The sequence below is a fragment of the Leuciscus leuciscus genome, assembly GCF_965113295.1.
Source record: "Leuciscus leuciscus genome assembly, chromosome: 20".
Lineage (NCBI taxonomy): Eukaryota > Metazoa > Chordata > Actinopteri > Cypriniformes > Leuciscidae > Leuciscus > Leuciscus leuciscus.
In genome coordinates this window covers 13078370-13093764 of record NC_138744.1, presented here as the reverse complement: position 1 = coordinate 13093764, position 15395 = coordinate 13078370, and the positions used below count along the sequence as shown (strand labels likewise).

General features: G+C 37.8%; 3 protein-coding genes across 4 annotated transcripts; 1 reads left to right on the top strand and 2 right to left on the bottom strand.

The window, feature by feature from the left end:
- Positions 1-573: 573 nt before the first annotated feature.
- scnm1 (sodium channel modifier 1) lies at positions 574-3245 on the bottom strand. Its single transcript, XM_082150973.1, has 8 exons — positions 2911-3245; positions 2744-2814; positions 2569-2657; positions 2395-2489; positions 2034-2134; positions 1437-1558; positions 1205-1340; positions 574-989 (listed from the first exon to the last, which is right to left on the bottom strand). Exons 1-8 carry the CDS (start codon positions 2959-2961, stop codon positions 878-880), a joined length of 777 nt encoding a protein of 258 aa, XP_082007099.1. The 5' UTR covers positions 2962-3245; the 3' UTR covers positions 574-877.
- A 295-nt stretch (positions 3246-3540) lies between these two features.
- lysmd1 (LysM, putative peptidoglycan-binding, domain containing 1) lies at positions 3541-5798 on the top strand. Of its 2 annotated transcripts, none has more exons than XM_082150975.1 (3): positions 3541-4320; positions 4433-4743; positions 5067-5798. In XM_082150975.1, exons 1-3 carry the CDS (start codon positions 4141-4143, stop codon positions 5212-5214), a joined length of 639 nt encoding a protein of 212 aa, XP_082007101.1. In that variant the 5' UTR covers positions 3541-4140; the 3' UTR covers positions 5215-5798. The 2 variants fall into 2 exon arrangements, with proteins under 2 accessions (XP_082007101.1, XP_082007100.1); XM_082150974.1 differs by having other exon boundaries at positions 3542-4344.
- Positions 5799-6703: 905 nt separating this feature from the next.
- tnfaip8l2b (tumor necrosis factor, alpha-induced protein 8-like 2b) lies at positions 6704-14357 on the bottom strand. The gene is made up of 3 exons (XM_082150976.1): positions 14157-14357; positions 9971-10290; positions 6704-7543 (listed from the first exon to the last, which is right to left on the bottom strand). The coding sequence occupies exons 2-3, from the start codon at positions 10286-10288 to the stop codon at positions 7301-7303; spliced, it is 561 nt and encodes a 186-aa protein (XP_082007102.1). The 5' UTR covers positions 10289-10290; positions 14157-14357; the 3' UTR covers positions 6704-7300.
- Between the last annotated feature and the right edge of the window lie 1038 nt (positions 14358-15395).

Below are 15395 nucleotides of genomic sequence, written 5' to 3'. Positions count from 1 at the left end.
GATAAAATGATGCACGAGTCATTTCATAACTTTTATATGATTAACCTGTGCAAATGATGACCCAAACCCGGAGGCACAAAACAAATGGAACTATTCAATATCCCACGGCCGTGCTTCCTGCCCCCCCTCCACTAACCTATTTATACATAGAGCACCCAGTCATGAAACCCTGGCTGATGGCTTTGAGTTACAAAGCTCCAAATATATACCGCCTTCCTCGAGGAGATTTACGCTCCCCTTTGGAACAGCTGCTATCCTGCTATGATTCCCAAGCGTCACCAATTGACAAGTACAGTTTTTAAAGAATTCATAAAAAGGTACAACAGTCACAAAAGTGAATTTTCCCTTTCTGTGGGTGACTAAACTTCTCAGGTCTACTGTAGAATGTGGTCCCACTCTGCCAAGATCACTCTGATGGCATTTGGCAAAGGAACCACAGTACGAAGCAGCCGTTTCACATTCTGTTCTCGATTTGGAACAGATTTGGACTTATTCAATCATGCAACCAACATTCACACATGAAAAGTAAAATGATAATGATATTTGTAAAAATACACCACATGAGATTGAACAGACTGAGGAGGTCATAACTTTATTTATTTTCTAAAACATCCTCTATTGGGTCAGAATCAGAAAATTGTTTAAACCAGATGGCAAGTACACAGTACTAATACAATTAGCTAAATGCAACAGCACAAACTCTTTTCCGGAAAGAATGTCTTAAAGTTTCAACCTTATTGTATATAAAGTGGGTCACATTTAAAGATGTCATATGAGAGCTGACTATCGAGAACATTATCGTCATCTCACACACAGTTGTAGCCTGAAGCCTTTTAAGCAGTTGCTGAACTGTATGGAGCTGTTTCAGCAGAATCTGCTATGAAGATTCACTGGAAGGAGGCAACAGAGATGGTTCTTCTTCATCCGAGTCAAACTCGACATTCTCATCTTTCACCCATTTACCACTTCGGTCCTGCAGCCACCCTGAACTGGAATAGTGGAGTAAGGAGAAAAGGAGAAAAAGAGAGCAGTCACCTTAATATTGATAAATGAGTAGCATACATTTATTCTCACTGTCATAACTTTAAGTCAGTTACATAAGCGAATTGGGACACATCTACAGTCTTAACACTTTGGCTGTTTATGCAACTGGCCCCACTTCTATAGTCAGTAATGTGAGCCATTGTTTGGAGTGTTGCCATACCTCTTTAATTTGAGGTAGTGGTCCAGTTCTCTCCGTCTCTGCTCTGTTAGAGGTTCACAATCAGTGGAGGTCACAATGCTGGACCCCTTCTTTCTCTTCTTTGTCTCTCCTTTCCCTTCAGTCTGGCCCTGATGCACTACACATGACAATTAACACAATGCATATGGAAAATGAAAAGGAATTATAAGCACAAAATGTATCTTGCCTTAACATAAACAGACTTTTGCTGTACCTGTTGTGTTAGCTATTGACATGGAGTCAATGCTTCCTGTGCTCATGGACGTGTGAGGGTTGATATTGTTGACTTGATCATTTCCGTCTTCTTGGCCGCATTCTGACGATTCCGTTCGTTCACTTCATGAATGTAGAAAATTATAATATAAGTGCAAAATGAAGATAAATTTGTCAAGTCACTTTTATTTATATATACAATACAGATTGTTTTAAAGCAGCTTCACCATAATAAACAGGAACATTATGATTTTATTAAAAATGAGACAAATTCTGCTGTAAAGCAGCTCTACAGAAGACAATAGTGTCTTTATTAGCTCAAGTCAATTCAATGTTGATTCAGGTCAGTTCAATAACTTTGTAAAGTTCATCAATTAAGAAATAAGTTCAATTCAGCTATAAGAAGCTCTACAGAAGACAATAGTATTGTTATTAAGCTCAAGTCAGTTTATTATTGTCGATGTTATAAAATCAATCAGATATGAAGCGTGGTTGAGGTCAAAGAGACTAGAAAGACACAAACAGCCTAGAGAAGTCTATACAAATTCTGACATGACAGCAGAAGGTTCATAAAGATGGTTCAGCTCACAGACATTACCTGGCCTTTCTGTGGCAGCTACTGTACGGAGCAGTTCTGAGTAAGGCATGATGGGTAATTTTGCGTGTTTGGCTCAGTAGAGGAGCTGAACTGGAGGGTTCCTGAGGGCAAGCAATAATGTACTGAGTACATAACCTTGTTATATCAACATATGTACTGTACAGTCTGGGACTACTCTGAAAATCGGCGAATTAAAAAATAAAACCTGGAAATAAAAATTAACTAAATTAAATCATTCTGCGCACAATTTTTAGGTCACTAATCACTGACAAAAGTGTATTATATTGGCAAAATACAAGATAGAGGGATAGAATTTTGGATACCACTGCATAAACTGATTGAAGAAAATGCATTCAGACACCTGTCGATCATCTTCTGCTTTGACATAGTCTTGATGCCGCCTTTTATCAATTTCACGTTGCAGTTTATTCTTTTTGCCGTAGAACCATTTCATTCCTATAAATGAATAGACAAAGAGGACTTAAATCCTGAATGCCAGTTTATACAGAGGCTGAGTAAATGTGTAGAATTTCACCTTCAAGATGTCGCTTTCCCTTCCTGTGCACCATGAGCATATCAACAGTGTCAAATACAGGACGGTGAGAACACACAAGGCAGCTGTATCTGCAATGAGGAAAAACATTACTTAGTGAATGGGATAAATTCAGTCAGACTTCTTGGTGCAATTCAACCAGCAATACAATAATCACCTCCCGTTTTTCATCAGAACAGCTTCATCATCTGAGATAAAGTTTGACAGAAGATCTGCAACGCGTCGTTTCTTGTAAGAGAAAGATAGACAGAGAAAGACAGTGAGAAAAAGAAAAGGGGTTGGTGCAAATATCATATCTTTGTCTGTTTGCTGTTTTTGTTATACCTTCAGTATATTTAGCTGACTTTGATCATCACCCTCCCGTTTGAAAGACATGTTTGGTGACTTGTAATTATACTTCTAGGAATTATAAGTAATTTATTTTTCTTATTTCTCTACAACCACCGATAAGCAGTCTTACTAAAAACATCCCTTCCTTCCTGTTTTTGTCTGTGGAATTGTGGGTAACGTTACGTAGTGATGTCCGATCAATGCATGAACGAATCGTTCCTTTGAGTCAGTTCTTAAAGGGATAGTTCACCCAAAAAGTAATATTCTGTCTGTCATCGTTTACTCACCCCCAAGTTGTTCCAAACATATTTGAATTTATTTGTTATATGGAACATAAAAGAAGATAGTTTGTAGAATGTTTGTAACCAAACAGTTGTGGGGCACCATTGACTTCCATAGTATTTTTTCCCCCTCCATTATATGGATGTCAATATTGGTGCTCCACAACTGTTTGGTTACCCATATTCTTCAAAAATATTCATACATGTTTGTAACGACTTGAAGAAAATACATGAATCATTTACATGGGTGAATGATGACAGAATTTTCATTTTTGGGTGAACTAACCATCCCTTTAAGGCTTTAACAGACGGGTAAATTCAGACTGATCCGATCAGACTGATTCAGTTTTTGTCATGTCCGAAATTAGAACTGATGAGTCGGTTCGCCGAAATGAGAGCAACAAGGGCGGATCTTACATTTAGCCGACGCCATGGCAACAGAAGCTAAGCTAATCTGCTAAGGACTTGTAATAAATACGTTTCATGAGTGTCTGAACCTAGAATGTAAAGGCACCCGTATATGTCTCTTTAGGTTATATGGTTTATGTATTAATGTTTGAATTGATCATTTTGAGGGCACCGCTGTTATTTAATCGAAACATGTTCAAACTGTTCAAACTTATCTGGGACTAGCAACTACGCAGGACTGAATAATTATTTCTCACGGTGTAACGTTAATGTATCAACTGGTTAAATGGCGCTAAATGCTTTATATCGGTTCGTAATGTCGCTCGTTGACAAGTTTATTCCAAGTGCGTGACAAGTAAGTCAGGGATTGTTTATGTGAACTGCTGCAGACTTCATTTCTCCGCTATAATTTGCCCTAATAACAGAAGCTGTTATGAGTCCTGCCGTCTTGCGTTCAGCAGCCTCCGCAGATGGTCAGCTGAAGTTCATCTTAAGTAATATTGGATAAACTCTTGATCCCGCTGGAGTTCTGGTCATGTCCGCGGATCACTCAGCGACACAGACCGGGACACACGGCCTCCTTCGCGGCCAGCGCACCCGGTCCTACGGCAGCCTGGTGTCCTCTTCGTTATCACCCGTGAGACAAAGACGAATTGAGCATAAAGTACAGCCCGGGGAAACTTTGCAAGGACTATCACTGAAGTATGGCGTGTCTGTAAGTAGGCTAATCAGAAAGCAGGTATTTGAGGAATAAGGTCTTTACTTTTTAAACGTTTAGTTTTTTGATAATTACATAATTATCAATATAACTTTGAATTGCTTTACAGATGGAGCAAATCAAAAGGGCAAACAGACTGTACACAAATGATTCAATATTCCTGAAGGAGTCCCTCTTCATCCCTGTGCTGCTGACTGAGTCTGTGTCTTTCACTAATGGAGTTGAATTGACCGAGGAGGAGACAAGTCCTGCACAAACACACACAGAGATTTCTAATGAGACCCCCAAAAGCCAAACAGACTCCAGCAGATGTGAAGCGAATGCTGATCTGTCACCGGTGGAGTACCTGAAAAAAATAGACAGCTTGATCAGTCAGTCAAAACAAGCAGCTGTGAAGACCTGCCAGGAGGGAGAGAAACAGTAAGTTGTCAAAATGAAATTATGACTGCTGACATTATTGTTGGGGTATTACAGAGTTCAGTTATTGCAAACGTTTTGTTTGCTATCGTTTTGTTTGCTGTCAAACGAGTCATTCAGCAAGTTTCAATTCAATGGAAGAACCATGAGTCATCTGACTCAGGATGGGTTACAATGAACATCAGCTGATTCATTAAACTGGTTACACCTATATAGAAAGCCATTATCCACCATTAAGGAATCAGTTCCGATTTTTTTTTTCATACGTAAAGCATAACTTTTCCAGTAATGAAATCACTGAAAAATTTTACTTTTGCATTTGAAAGGATCTCTACTATGGAGCAACTCCGTCACAGCAATCTGAAGTCCAACACCTTATCCTCCCAGCAGGCCACATTGGGAGCTGTTCCCATTACCATCACCAGACGGACCAGGAATTTGAGGGATAGGGAGGATGAATTCTTCCAGCTCTGATGTAGGCTTTTATTCTGGTGTAGGACTTTTTTATAGGGATCCCTCTTCTGGTTTCATGCCTTTAAAATGTGATGGAGATTGCTGGAGTGATATGCAATAGTCCTGTTTTTATAAAAAGGCTACCAGCTTTAGACATGCACACATATTAGCACTGTAAAAGCACAAGCCTGATGCCTAAAAGTAATAATGTAAATTATAATTCTGCTGTAACCAAAGTAATGCTGGACAGTTTTAGGTGTGATGTGGACTACTGCATTTGAGGAAAAGAAATCAGGAATGTTGCTTAAAAAATAGTTCTAATTTACTAATTGATATTTAATACTACCTCACAAATAATTGATAGAAGTAGCCTACTAGTTTTAGGAATATTGAATAAGTATTTGGGAATGTGCCATTGGACATCTGCATCTTTCAATGCATAGTTTTGCACTGCAATGCTTCATTTTCTGTTTTTTTTTTCCTTCACCTTTGTTCTTTTCCTGGACCAGTTCGTGATTTGCATTAGTGATTTGTGAATGCAACGCCCCACAGGAAATCAATGTAATATGAATCAGATTAAATGCCATAAATGCCATAAACACAAACTGATCTTGGTCTTTTAACCTGGTCTTCGAAATCTTGAGTGGTAATCAGTGTACGTAAAGATGATCTAATGGTACGTTTACATGACAACAATGTACTAAAAATGGAAACGTTTTTTCATTTGCGTATCTTTTTCAAAATCTTGCATTTTAAAACCGGTTTTTAAAAGTTTGCTTTTTCAGACCCCCAAAATGCTGTTGTTGTATAAATGAATGGCCAAAACGCATTAAAAATTCCAGTTTTTAGTTGGAAACGTGTCGTGAAAATGGCCCCTAAGTTGTAACTGAACTAAAGCATACATTGTGTTTATTCAGTTAATGTAAGAACTGAATTGCAGCATTCCATCAATCATGTGCGTTTCTAACCCAAAACACTTTTAGACATTGATTGCATGATTCCTATTAGGGTGTGAATTATGACTTTGAATGTTTTCCAAACAACAAAATGTAGTCATACATTTACAAATACATTTACAATACAAATACATTATAGTAGCTTACAGTTAAAATTGTGTAAATTATTACAATTTAAAATAACATTTCTATTTTTAATATATTTAAAAATGTAATGCATTCCTGTGATGGTAAAGCTGAATTTTCAGCAGCCAGTGATCAGACTTCAGTGTCACATGATCATTCTGTAATCATTCTATTGTTCCGACTTGGTGCTCAACTAAACAGTGATACATTTTTCCAGGATTCTTTGATGAACATAAAGTTAAACAAAGAACAGCATTTATTTAAAATAGAAATATTTTGTAGCATTATAAATGACTTAACTGTCATTTTGAACAATTTGATGCATCCTTGCTGAAAGTTTTTTTTTTTTTTAAAACACGTACTGACCACAAACTTTTGAATGGTAGTGTATTGCAACACTGAATGCAAATTACATAATAAGCAGTGAGTGAGGGCTGTAGGTAAGTATTTATTTAGTGGTTGTTCCATTTTAGAACACAGCAGATCCCCCTCAGAGATGTTCATGTAAAAATATAGTTGATGACTGTGTAGTGCCAAGCTTAGATTTGTATATCATAGCCATAACCACAGTTTAACACTAGATGGCAGTGTGAAGAGACTAAAACGTGTTTGTGAGTTCTGGTTTTTGTTATTTTGTTGTCCTAGGAGGAACATATTCAGCTCAAAAAATGTTAACAGTATTGAACATCACAATGTGCTCTAATTTACAGAGTGGCAGAACCCCAGTGGTTTATACATCATTAAAAAATAGAAAACCTCCATCCAACGCAGCTGGAGTCTCAGAGCTTAAAAAAAAATAGTTCATATATTTTTACATTTGATCTGAGCTCGCTCAGGCAGTGGTTGCGGCTGTGTCAACACTATCAGGCCACTCAATGATCTAATATTCATTAAAGGCACAGCAACACTGTTTCAAAGGTTCGATGTTGTCAGTCAGTCACTTTTTGGTTGCATTGTATGCAGTTTGAGATCACGGGTGGCCCTCCATGCCAATCCTGTAAAAGTCTGTCAGTGCATCACCGCCCTCATAACGTCCCGTTCTCCAGCAGTTTGTTAAGCCCGTTGCAGATTTTGGTGAGGTGGGGTTTTAGGGGCCCGGCTGGGTTGTAAAGCTGGGTGAGGAGCTCAGGGTCAGCGTAATGGTTGAAGACGTGATTGATGCGTCCGTGGGATTTTGCTGTGAGGTGAGTATTTACAAGCTTCAGAAGCATGTCCCTACTTTCTTTCAGGATCCCTGACATAACCGCCTTGTCAAATGTGAAATCTACCTGAAAAGGTAAAGAAGAGACTTTAGTGAGCATAAAGTACAAAACTGGTTACAAATATGGCTTTGTTTAGAACTGCACCACTTGATTTGTTAAAAAAGCTGGAAGCAATTCTTTGCCACTTAATGATCAATTGACAAATAATTAATTAACAAATCAATCAATCAATCAATCAATTGATTATTTAATTTCTGTAAAAGAAAAATATTATCTTATATCATATATCACATCATATCATATCAATCTTATCCTATCCTCAGTATGCCAGAAGGTGGCTCCCAAAACGTAATCATATAATTTCCCAGATCTTACATGAGTTGTCAATGGTCAAAATGGTCAAATGGTAAACATTTTTGTCAATGTTTTAAATACTGTGATTAGAAATGGCTTGTTTGTTCTATTCTATTCTATTCTATTCTATTCTATTCTATTCTATTCTATTCTATTCTATTCTATTCTATTCCATTCCATTCCATTCCATTCCATTCCATTCACTCTTCCAGGTGGCACCCAAAAAGTAATCATATAATTTCCCAGATGTTAGTTGTCAATGGTCAAAGTATGTTACATTTCTGGAGAGTCTAAACTTTAGATTTTTCATTTAATTGTTTTACCACCTTATTCAGTGCCAATATATATACAGGGGTTGGACAATGAAACTTAAACACCTGGTTTTAGACCACATCATTTATTAGTATGGTGTAGGGCCTACTTTTGCGGCCAGTACAGCACCACTTTGTCTTGGGAATGACAGATATAAGTCCTGCACAGTGGCCAGAGGGATTTTGAGCCATTCCTCTTCCAGAACAGAGGCCAGGTCACTATGTGATGCTGCTAGAGGAAAACGTTTTCTGCCTGGCTCCTCTAAAACACCTCAAAGTGGCTCAAAAATATTTAACTATTAAATATTCAACTTCACTTTCATGTTCATCAAACCATTCTGTCACAAGTCTTGCTGTGTGTATTGGTGTCTTATACTAATACACGGCACACCCTTTAGAGTAAAATGTCTGAACCATTAGGTCCACATGGTCCTCCAGAATGGTTCGGTAGTCCTTGGCAGTGACGTACGCATCAAGCACAGTATACTAGGGAATGCCATGATGTTGCAGCCCAAACCATCACTGATCCACCCGTGCTTCACTCTGGGCAGCAACTGTCCGGGCATTAAGCCACTTTGGGGCTTCTCCACACTGTAACTTTTACGGATGTGGAAAAGACAGTGAAGGTGGACTCATCAGAGAACATATCTCACATTGTCCACAGCCCAAGATTTGCACTGTTGGCACTAATGAAACCGACATTTGACATTGGCTTGAGTGACCAAAGGTTTGGCTGTAGCAGCCCGACCATGAATATTGACTCTGTGCAGCTCTCGACGAACAGCTTTTGTGGAAACAGGAGAGTCGAGGTGCAAATTTAATCCTTCAGTGAGTTGGGCAGCTGTGGTTTTATGTTTTTTTTGATACAATCCTGGTTAGTACTTGGACATCCTTTTCAGACAGCTTCCTCTTGAGTCGACAGTTACTACCTTGGATACCGTAGCTCTCTAGCCTGGGTTTCCCAATGCTGCCTTGCGCGCAGCGCGATTTTATTCACGCTGCTAGGCAGCCTGGATTCCATGGACCAGATTTTCGCCTCAGCGAGGGGACCAATCACAGAACGGGGAGGGAGCAGCAAGACGATGACAACGTCTATGCGACACACCGAAGCAGTTTGTTTATATCTATATATACCTTCTACCCTCATGTTTGTCTTGCACAAACGGCAATAGTCGCTGAACGCCATCGCATACACATAAATCTCTGACCCATCGTCTTCTTCCTCGTCGAATTTCTGTTGCTCTACATACGTCATCTGGTATAATTGAAACGATTGGCTATGAGCTATGTACAGGCGCATTTGATAGACATTCGTAGCACCCAATAAACGGCTCTGGGCATTCGTAAACCATGCCTCAAATACGAGAAAATGAACATGTTGTTCCCAGACCACGTCTCAATGAGACGAGGTCTGACGTTAGCCAGGCTAGTAGCTCTCGATACACCACAAAGACTGTCCTGGTCACAGATGAGCCAGCGAGACGCACACAGACAATCTGTCCTCTTTTGAACTCTGATATGTCTCCCATTATGTTGTGAAGATTGATATATTTTATGTACAGCTGTGCTATTGCTCTGCTAATTCAACTTTCACACTCTGCTCTTACTGATGGAATGTAAAATCAGTGAAGATTGGCACATATAGAGGTGTCAAACCTCCAACACTATATTGACCAGTCTTTCAGTATATATACAGGGTTTGTTCAATGAAACTGAAACACTGGCCAATATAGTGTTGGAGGTTTCATGCCTATAGCTATACCGTTGAATTAATTTCATGGAACATAAATTCAGAAAATACTGCTTAAAGATGTTAGATGTTGTGTACCTCGTGGAAACTGATGGCTGTCATGGCTCCTTGGTGCAATTTCTTTTGGAAATTCTGGGCAAGCTTCAGCTCCTCATCACTGAATCGATTGTGCCTGAAAAGTACCGCTATCTTCACCACCACCTTAATGAGGTCTTTCACCACTTTCTGGGCCTCTGAGCGGTTCCCACTGTACTCTTTTGACACACGGTAAAGCTCATCTAGAATCTCACTGCTGGTGTCGTCGATGAACATCTGTACCACAGACTTGTTGGCCATTTGGCTCAGGATCTTTTTCTGGGCCTTGAGAGCCATATCCTTGGAGCTGAATGACTCCATATCTTAAAAAGGAAAAGGAGAGATTAATAGTAAAGCAGCATAATAACAATGTCATGTAAAATGTCATATGCAAATGACTTATCACATGGTGATATTTCTGAAATATTCTCTATGATTAATTGTGAATTTTCCGTAGAATTTTATTTCTGTTTGTGTATTGGTAAGAGTGTCAGCCCTGGGAGAACTCCCACCATGGGGAAGTCCCCTTACAGTCTAACTTTAACACTTTCTTTTCTTCAGGGGAAAGCTCATGCCATATAGGACCTCATCATTGCCCACACATCTCATAAACAACACTAATTGTTCTCAAGACTCTCATGTTGTGTCATCGTATCCAGACTCTCGATGCTGCTCAATGTCATCCAAACATCTGTGATCAATGTGACTATAGCATTCAGTATTTCATCATGTTTAAATTTACATGATGTTGTTGTGCAGTATAATTAAATGCAATAATATTAGATGATCTTTATGCATTTTGGCTGATGTAGAACACAGCATAGCTTAGGATTCCTTCACAGATCAGCAGAACGTGCAAAGACATGTATGAAGAAAAAAACCCTCATTGCATAGTACTAACAAGTTCCTACAAGTTCCGAGTCTTCAGATTGTATCAAAATACAGGCATCTAAGTGCTTAAATATGTATTCATGCAATTTTGAGGTCTTGCATATTTGCTACGCTATAGAGCTCTTGTCATTGTTGATTATCTTTTTGTACAGCATTTATTAAAAATTGTTAGCTAAATAGATTACAGATATACAAATGCAATAACTGCAAAGTATATTAACATGCAAATGACAAGCACTGTGGTCTTAAATGAATCAAGACATGCCAAAAGTGATGTCATATTTCAAAGCCGCATTAGCTCTGTTTTGCTTTTTAAATCCAATTCTGTTTATGGCGAACCAACCTGATTAAATTTTAATGCAGTTAGAGTTTCATTTCCTAATGAACTCTATTCAATTAGAGTGCATTAGAACAGCCATTACGTTCTGTGACACGGAACATCAAAACAACTACATAAATACTGATTTGAACAAATCAACATGCTGTACACTTCAGTTGAACTGTGAAAGTAGCATAATCCTAGGGTTTAACACTCACTATACTTCTCATTTACTCTAATTAGAGCAAAACTGATCTGATGTCTAGTATTTGACGATGTCTACTTTTTTATTTTATTTTGTTTTTCAAGAAAATAGATGGTTGGTTCTGCTCTGGACTTCAAACTGTTCCTAAAATTGGATCAGATCAGGCTTATACTGGGCTTGAGTTCCTTTTTTGAAGGTTTTCTTTGCATTTTTTACTCTACATTTCACTCTCAGAAAAAAAAGTACGAAAGCTGTCACTGTGGCGGTACCTTTTCAAAAGGTACACCACCTAAAGAGTGCATATTAGTCCCTCAAAGGTACATATTGGTACCAAAAGTGTACATATTAGTACCTAAATGGTACATATTAGAACCCTTTTGAAGGGTACTGTCCCAGTGACAACTTTTGTACCTTTTTTTCTGAGAGTGCACCTCACTACATAGTACATACTAAAATATAGTATGAACTATTAAAACATAATTTTAAATAAGAAACCACAGTTTGTGTGTGAATAGTCAATCATGTGCGTCAGGCAAGAGTTAATATAATTTGTTATAAAATACTAAGTATGAAATAAAAGTAATTAAATAATAACTGTAACAATTCTTCATATTTGTAAAATATTTTTTAATCTAATATTATTTGATAAAATAACATTTATTCATGAGTAATAATTAGTTAATAATTGAATATTAATATTATTTGATAAAATGTATTATTTAATACAATTTATTAAATAATATGATTCAGTAAATACTGTATATAAATCATTTTAAGATATTTTCTTTATATTTTCTTTACACAAGCTCATTCGTACCTGACAAGATGAGATATAAGCAACTTTACCTTAATTTGATTACGATTGACTTTTATTCCAAGACTCTTAGCCAAAAAAACATCTAAGGTGAAGCAAATTCATTCATTTTATACCTGTTCAGTTACAATCAGCTGAAATTACCATCTGTATCCACTCTCCTGATTTAAAGGTTTGTTACAGACAAGGTAAATATTTAGCATTCCTCAGATGACTTCAGCACATAGCCTGAAGCTCTCTCTCTCTCTTTGTGTGTGTGTTCACATGTGTGTAAAGCCCAGGGGATTTACAGGATGTGAGGAATCATGTTGTTCTTCCAACCTAAAGACTACAGTAGTCACCCTGTCATTACAAAGCAGCAAGCCACAGCACAAGCTCCAGTGACAGCACAGAAGAGACAGGTCAAAACCTGCGTCTGAGATCCGCCGCCTACTCTTTGGGGTTTTTTATTCAGAGGGGTCAAACGTGACATTTACAATAAATGTATAAAAATGATAGTGTGGAAAGTCCTGTTTTAAGTGTGTGAGTGGGAGCACTTTGTTTCTGAATGGCTCTAGGCTAATTTAAAATGATTTAAAGACAGCCCTGCTGAAAAAAAAACTCCTGCTTAATCCAGCCTAAGATGGTGTGCTGATCTTAAATTTTTTTTTTTTTTAGATAGGCTAAAGCTGGTCTTCAGATGACTTCCCTTTAAAACCAGCCAACAGATCAGTCTGGGCGACCAGGTATGACCAGTAAACCAGCATAGGCTGATGGTAATTTTATTAGAGAGAACCCTACCTAAATTATCCTAAACCAGCATGGATTTAAACTGGTTTATAATGATGTTCTTCATTAACAAAAAGATAATACATGCTCTTTCTGATTCAGCTAGTTGACTGAGGTACCCCAGCTGGTTTATCTAGTTAAGTTGCCTGGTCAGCAAACCAGAACCCCATGGGCCAGCATCCAAAACACAACATATGTGGGTCTTTTCAAACTGGTATTCTCTAATAACAGGCTTAGACTCATTATTCTGAGGAAATCATTAAAGAATCAGGCCTTAATGTGTATGCCCATGTTTTAAATAGTTTATATACCCATCTACACTGGCATACATGTAATATGGCGAGTTTGTTGCTTGTTCTTGTGCCATCCCCCCCTCAGTATTTCCCCACAGCACATGAACAGTGAGATTTGAGTATGTGATTATGTCACATAGTGATTTTTTCCCCTATTACCCAATACAGCCTGGATTTTTTTTTATTAGCATTTGTATTCTATGAATGCAGTAAAGGTCCAGTGTTGTTTTTCTTTGTAAAGTTAGTACTCATATGCATGTGTGAGACTCTCACTCAGCCTGATAAGTTGTTTTTTAATATGATCAAACAATGTACAAACCTGATCATAAGGGAAGTGAAACTCTGGGCTGTTTGGCACAACTTTCCCCCCAGATATTTTCAGTTAAACCCACAACAGCTTATTTCTCTTGACACACGCTGCTACAAAAAAGCTCACAATCTATCCATAGCCCGAGTTCACCAAGGTTAGGACACTGCTGACCCTGAATATGAGGCATCACACTCTTTATTTCAGTACTAGGTGTGTTTCCTTCAGATTATAACAGAGACTGGACGTTGTTTTGTTTATAAAAGGTCCAGCGGATGGAACATCAACTATCACAGTGTGTTTTAGTTGTTTAACATGGGAGTGGTTGAACAGAAAAAACAAGTTTCAACTTGACATTATTGTCTACAAGCCTCCATATGTTTAAAGCAGTCACTTTTAACCAAAACAACTCTGAAAAATTAAAGTCTCTCTTGCTGTTAAAACAGAATGCTGACATCTTTTTATCTTAACAACTTCTGGAAGAGTGCACCATGCCTTTAATCCATTGAAGTAAACAACATCTCGTGTACATAATCACAGAGCTCTCTAAGATGATGGAGGAGGGCAGAGGTCAAGACCAAGACAAACTCACCTTTTCTCTCGTTCACTCTCCCTCTTCTGTTTGAACTCTCTTTCCTCCCTGCGCGCTCAGATCAGGTGTTTGAAATCCAGCATGTGAGTGATGAAATAATCTCCTCAGACAGGTGAAATCAAAGAAAACTCCTCAACAAACTCTTTTGTGCTGTAACAAGCCCACTGTAACAAGATAATTTGACTTGTACTTCCTTGAGGAACTAAATGTATAAGACACACCCATGAGTGTGATTCTCTCTCTCTCTCTCTCTCTCTCTCTCTCTCTCTCTCTCTCTCTCTCTCTCTCTCTCTCTCTCCACCCTGTCAGTGTGTTAGCTGCTGACATGGTGTGTCTGCTTGCCCTAACAAGTGCAACCCTTGTAAAGAATTCAGCAGTAATCCTGGATGCGGCCCAGAGAAAGGAGAGGTTTTAGTCTCTTTGTGATCAGTAGAACTGGTATGCAGCCACAGTCATCAAAAACACTGCTATGTTTCTCAATAAAATGTCCATTGACATTATTATTGGATTCAAATTGTGATATTTCATTTATTACGTTCTATATTAAGTTATATTTTCTGTTCTGGAATGTCGCTAGCAAACAATGAGAGTGATACAAACAAGGACAATTGCCAGTACTCTTGGAAATGTGGCCAATCAGATTTGAGGACTGGACATTAAATGAATAAATAAATAGTAAATTATTTATATATCATTTTTCAAGAGAACTGGGGTGTGTTTTCCATCAGACAGTGTTGTTTGCTTATTGATCAGTGTCTCGATCTTTTACGCCTACAAAACCATGACATTATTTTGCTCTAAATGACACTCTCACTTTGCATGACCAGGACAGTTATTTGCTTATACACTAAAAACAACAACAGAAATTTCATTGATTTTATGCAAATTGCATGAGGCTCAGTTCATAGATTTTCTCTTTTTACGTTTATGTGCCAGCAAGGTTCAGCTTTATTTCTTTATATTATGAAATTACTAACTTTTTTCAGTGCCATCATCTCTTTTTTTTTGCTACTTTATGTATAGTTTTAATTCTTTGACATTAAATCTTATTCAGAAAATGCATCATAAAAATATTACATTTTAAAACTCTGATAATAACAAAAGGGAAATGCCTCCTTTCCCACACTGGCTTTGCATGTTCACTAGAAGCATTAAATAATGTTTTTTTTCTCCTAATAAAGTTATTTTTTTGTATACTTAAAAATCAAAGAATTATCCAGTGACCCATGCATATAATCA

Excerpts from the sequence above, each read along its gene's own strand:
- scnm1 (XM_082150973.1), bottom strand. The coding sequence starts at position 2,961 with ATGTCTTTCAAACGGGAGGGTGATGATCAAAGTCAGCTAAATATACTG. Across the intron at positions 2,815-2,910 it reads GTCAGCTAAATATACTGAAG|AAACGACGCGTTGCAGATCT; the intron begins GTATAACAAAAA and ends TTCTCTTACAAG. Across the intron at positions 2,135-2,394 it reads AAGCAGAAGATGATCGACAG|GAACCCTCCAGTTCAGCTCC; the intron begins GTGTCTGAATGC and ends GCTTGCCCTCAG.
- lysmd1 (XM_082150974.1), top strand. The coding sequence starts at position 4,141 with ATGTCCGCGGATCACTCAGCGACACAGACCGGGACACACGGCCTCCTT. Across the intron at positions 4,345-4,432 it reads GTAGGCTAATCAGAAAGCAG|ATGGAGCAAATCAAAAGGGC; the intron begins GTATTTGAGGAA and ends ATTGCTTTACAG. Across the intron at positions 4,744-5,066 it reads TGCCAGGAGGGAGAGAAACA|GATCTCTACTATGGAGCAAC; the intron begins GTAAGTTGTCAA and ends TGCATTTGAAAG.
- tnfaip8l2b (XM_082150976.1), bottom strand. The coding sequence starts at position 10,288 with ATGGAGTCATTCAGCTCCAAGGATATGGCTCTCAAGGCCCAGAAAAAG. Across the intron at positions 7,544-9,970 it reads CAGCCATCAGTTTCCACGAG|GTAGATTTCACATTTGACAA; the intron begins GTACACAACATC and ends TTACCTTTTCAG.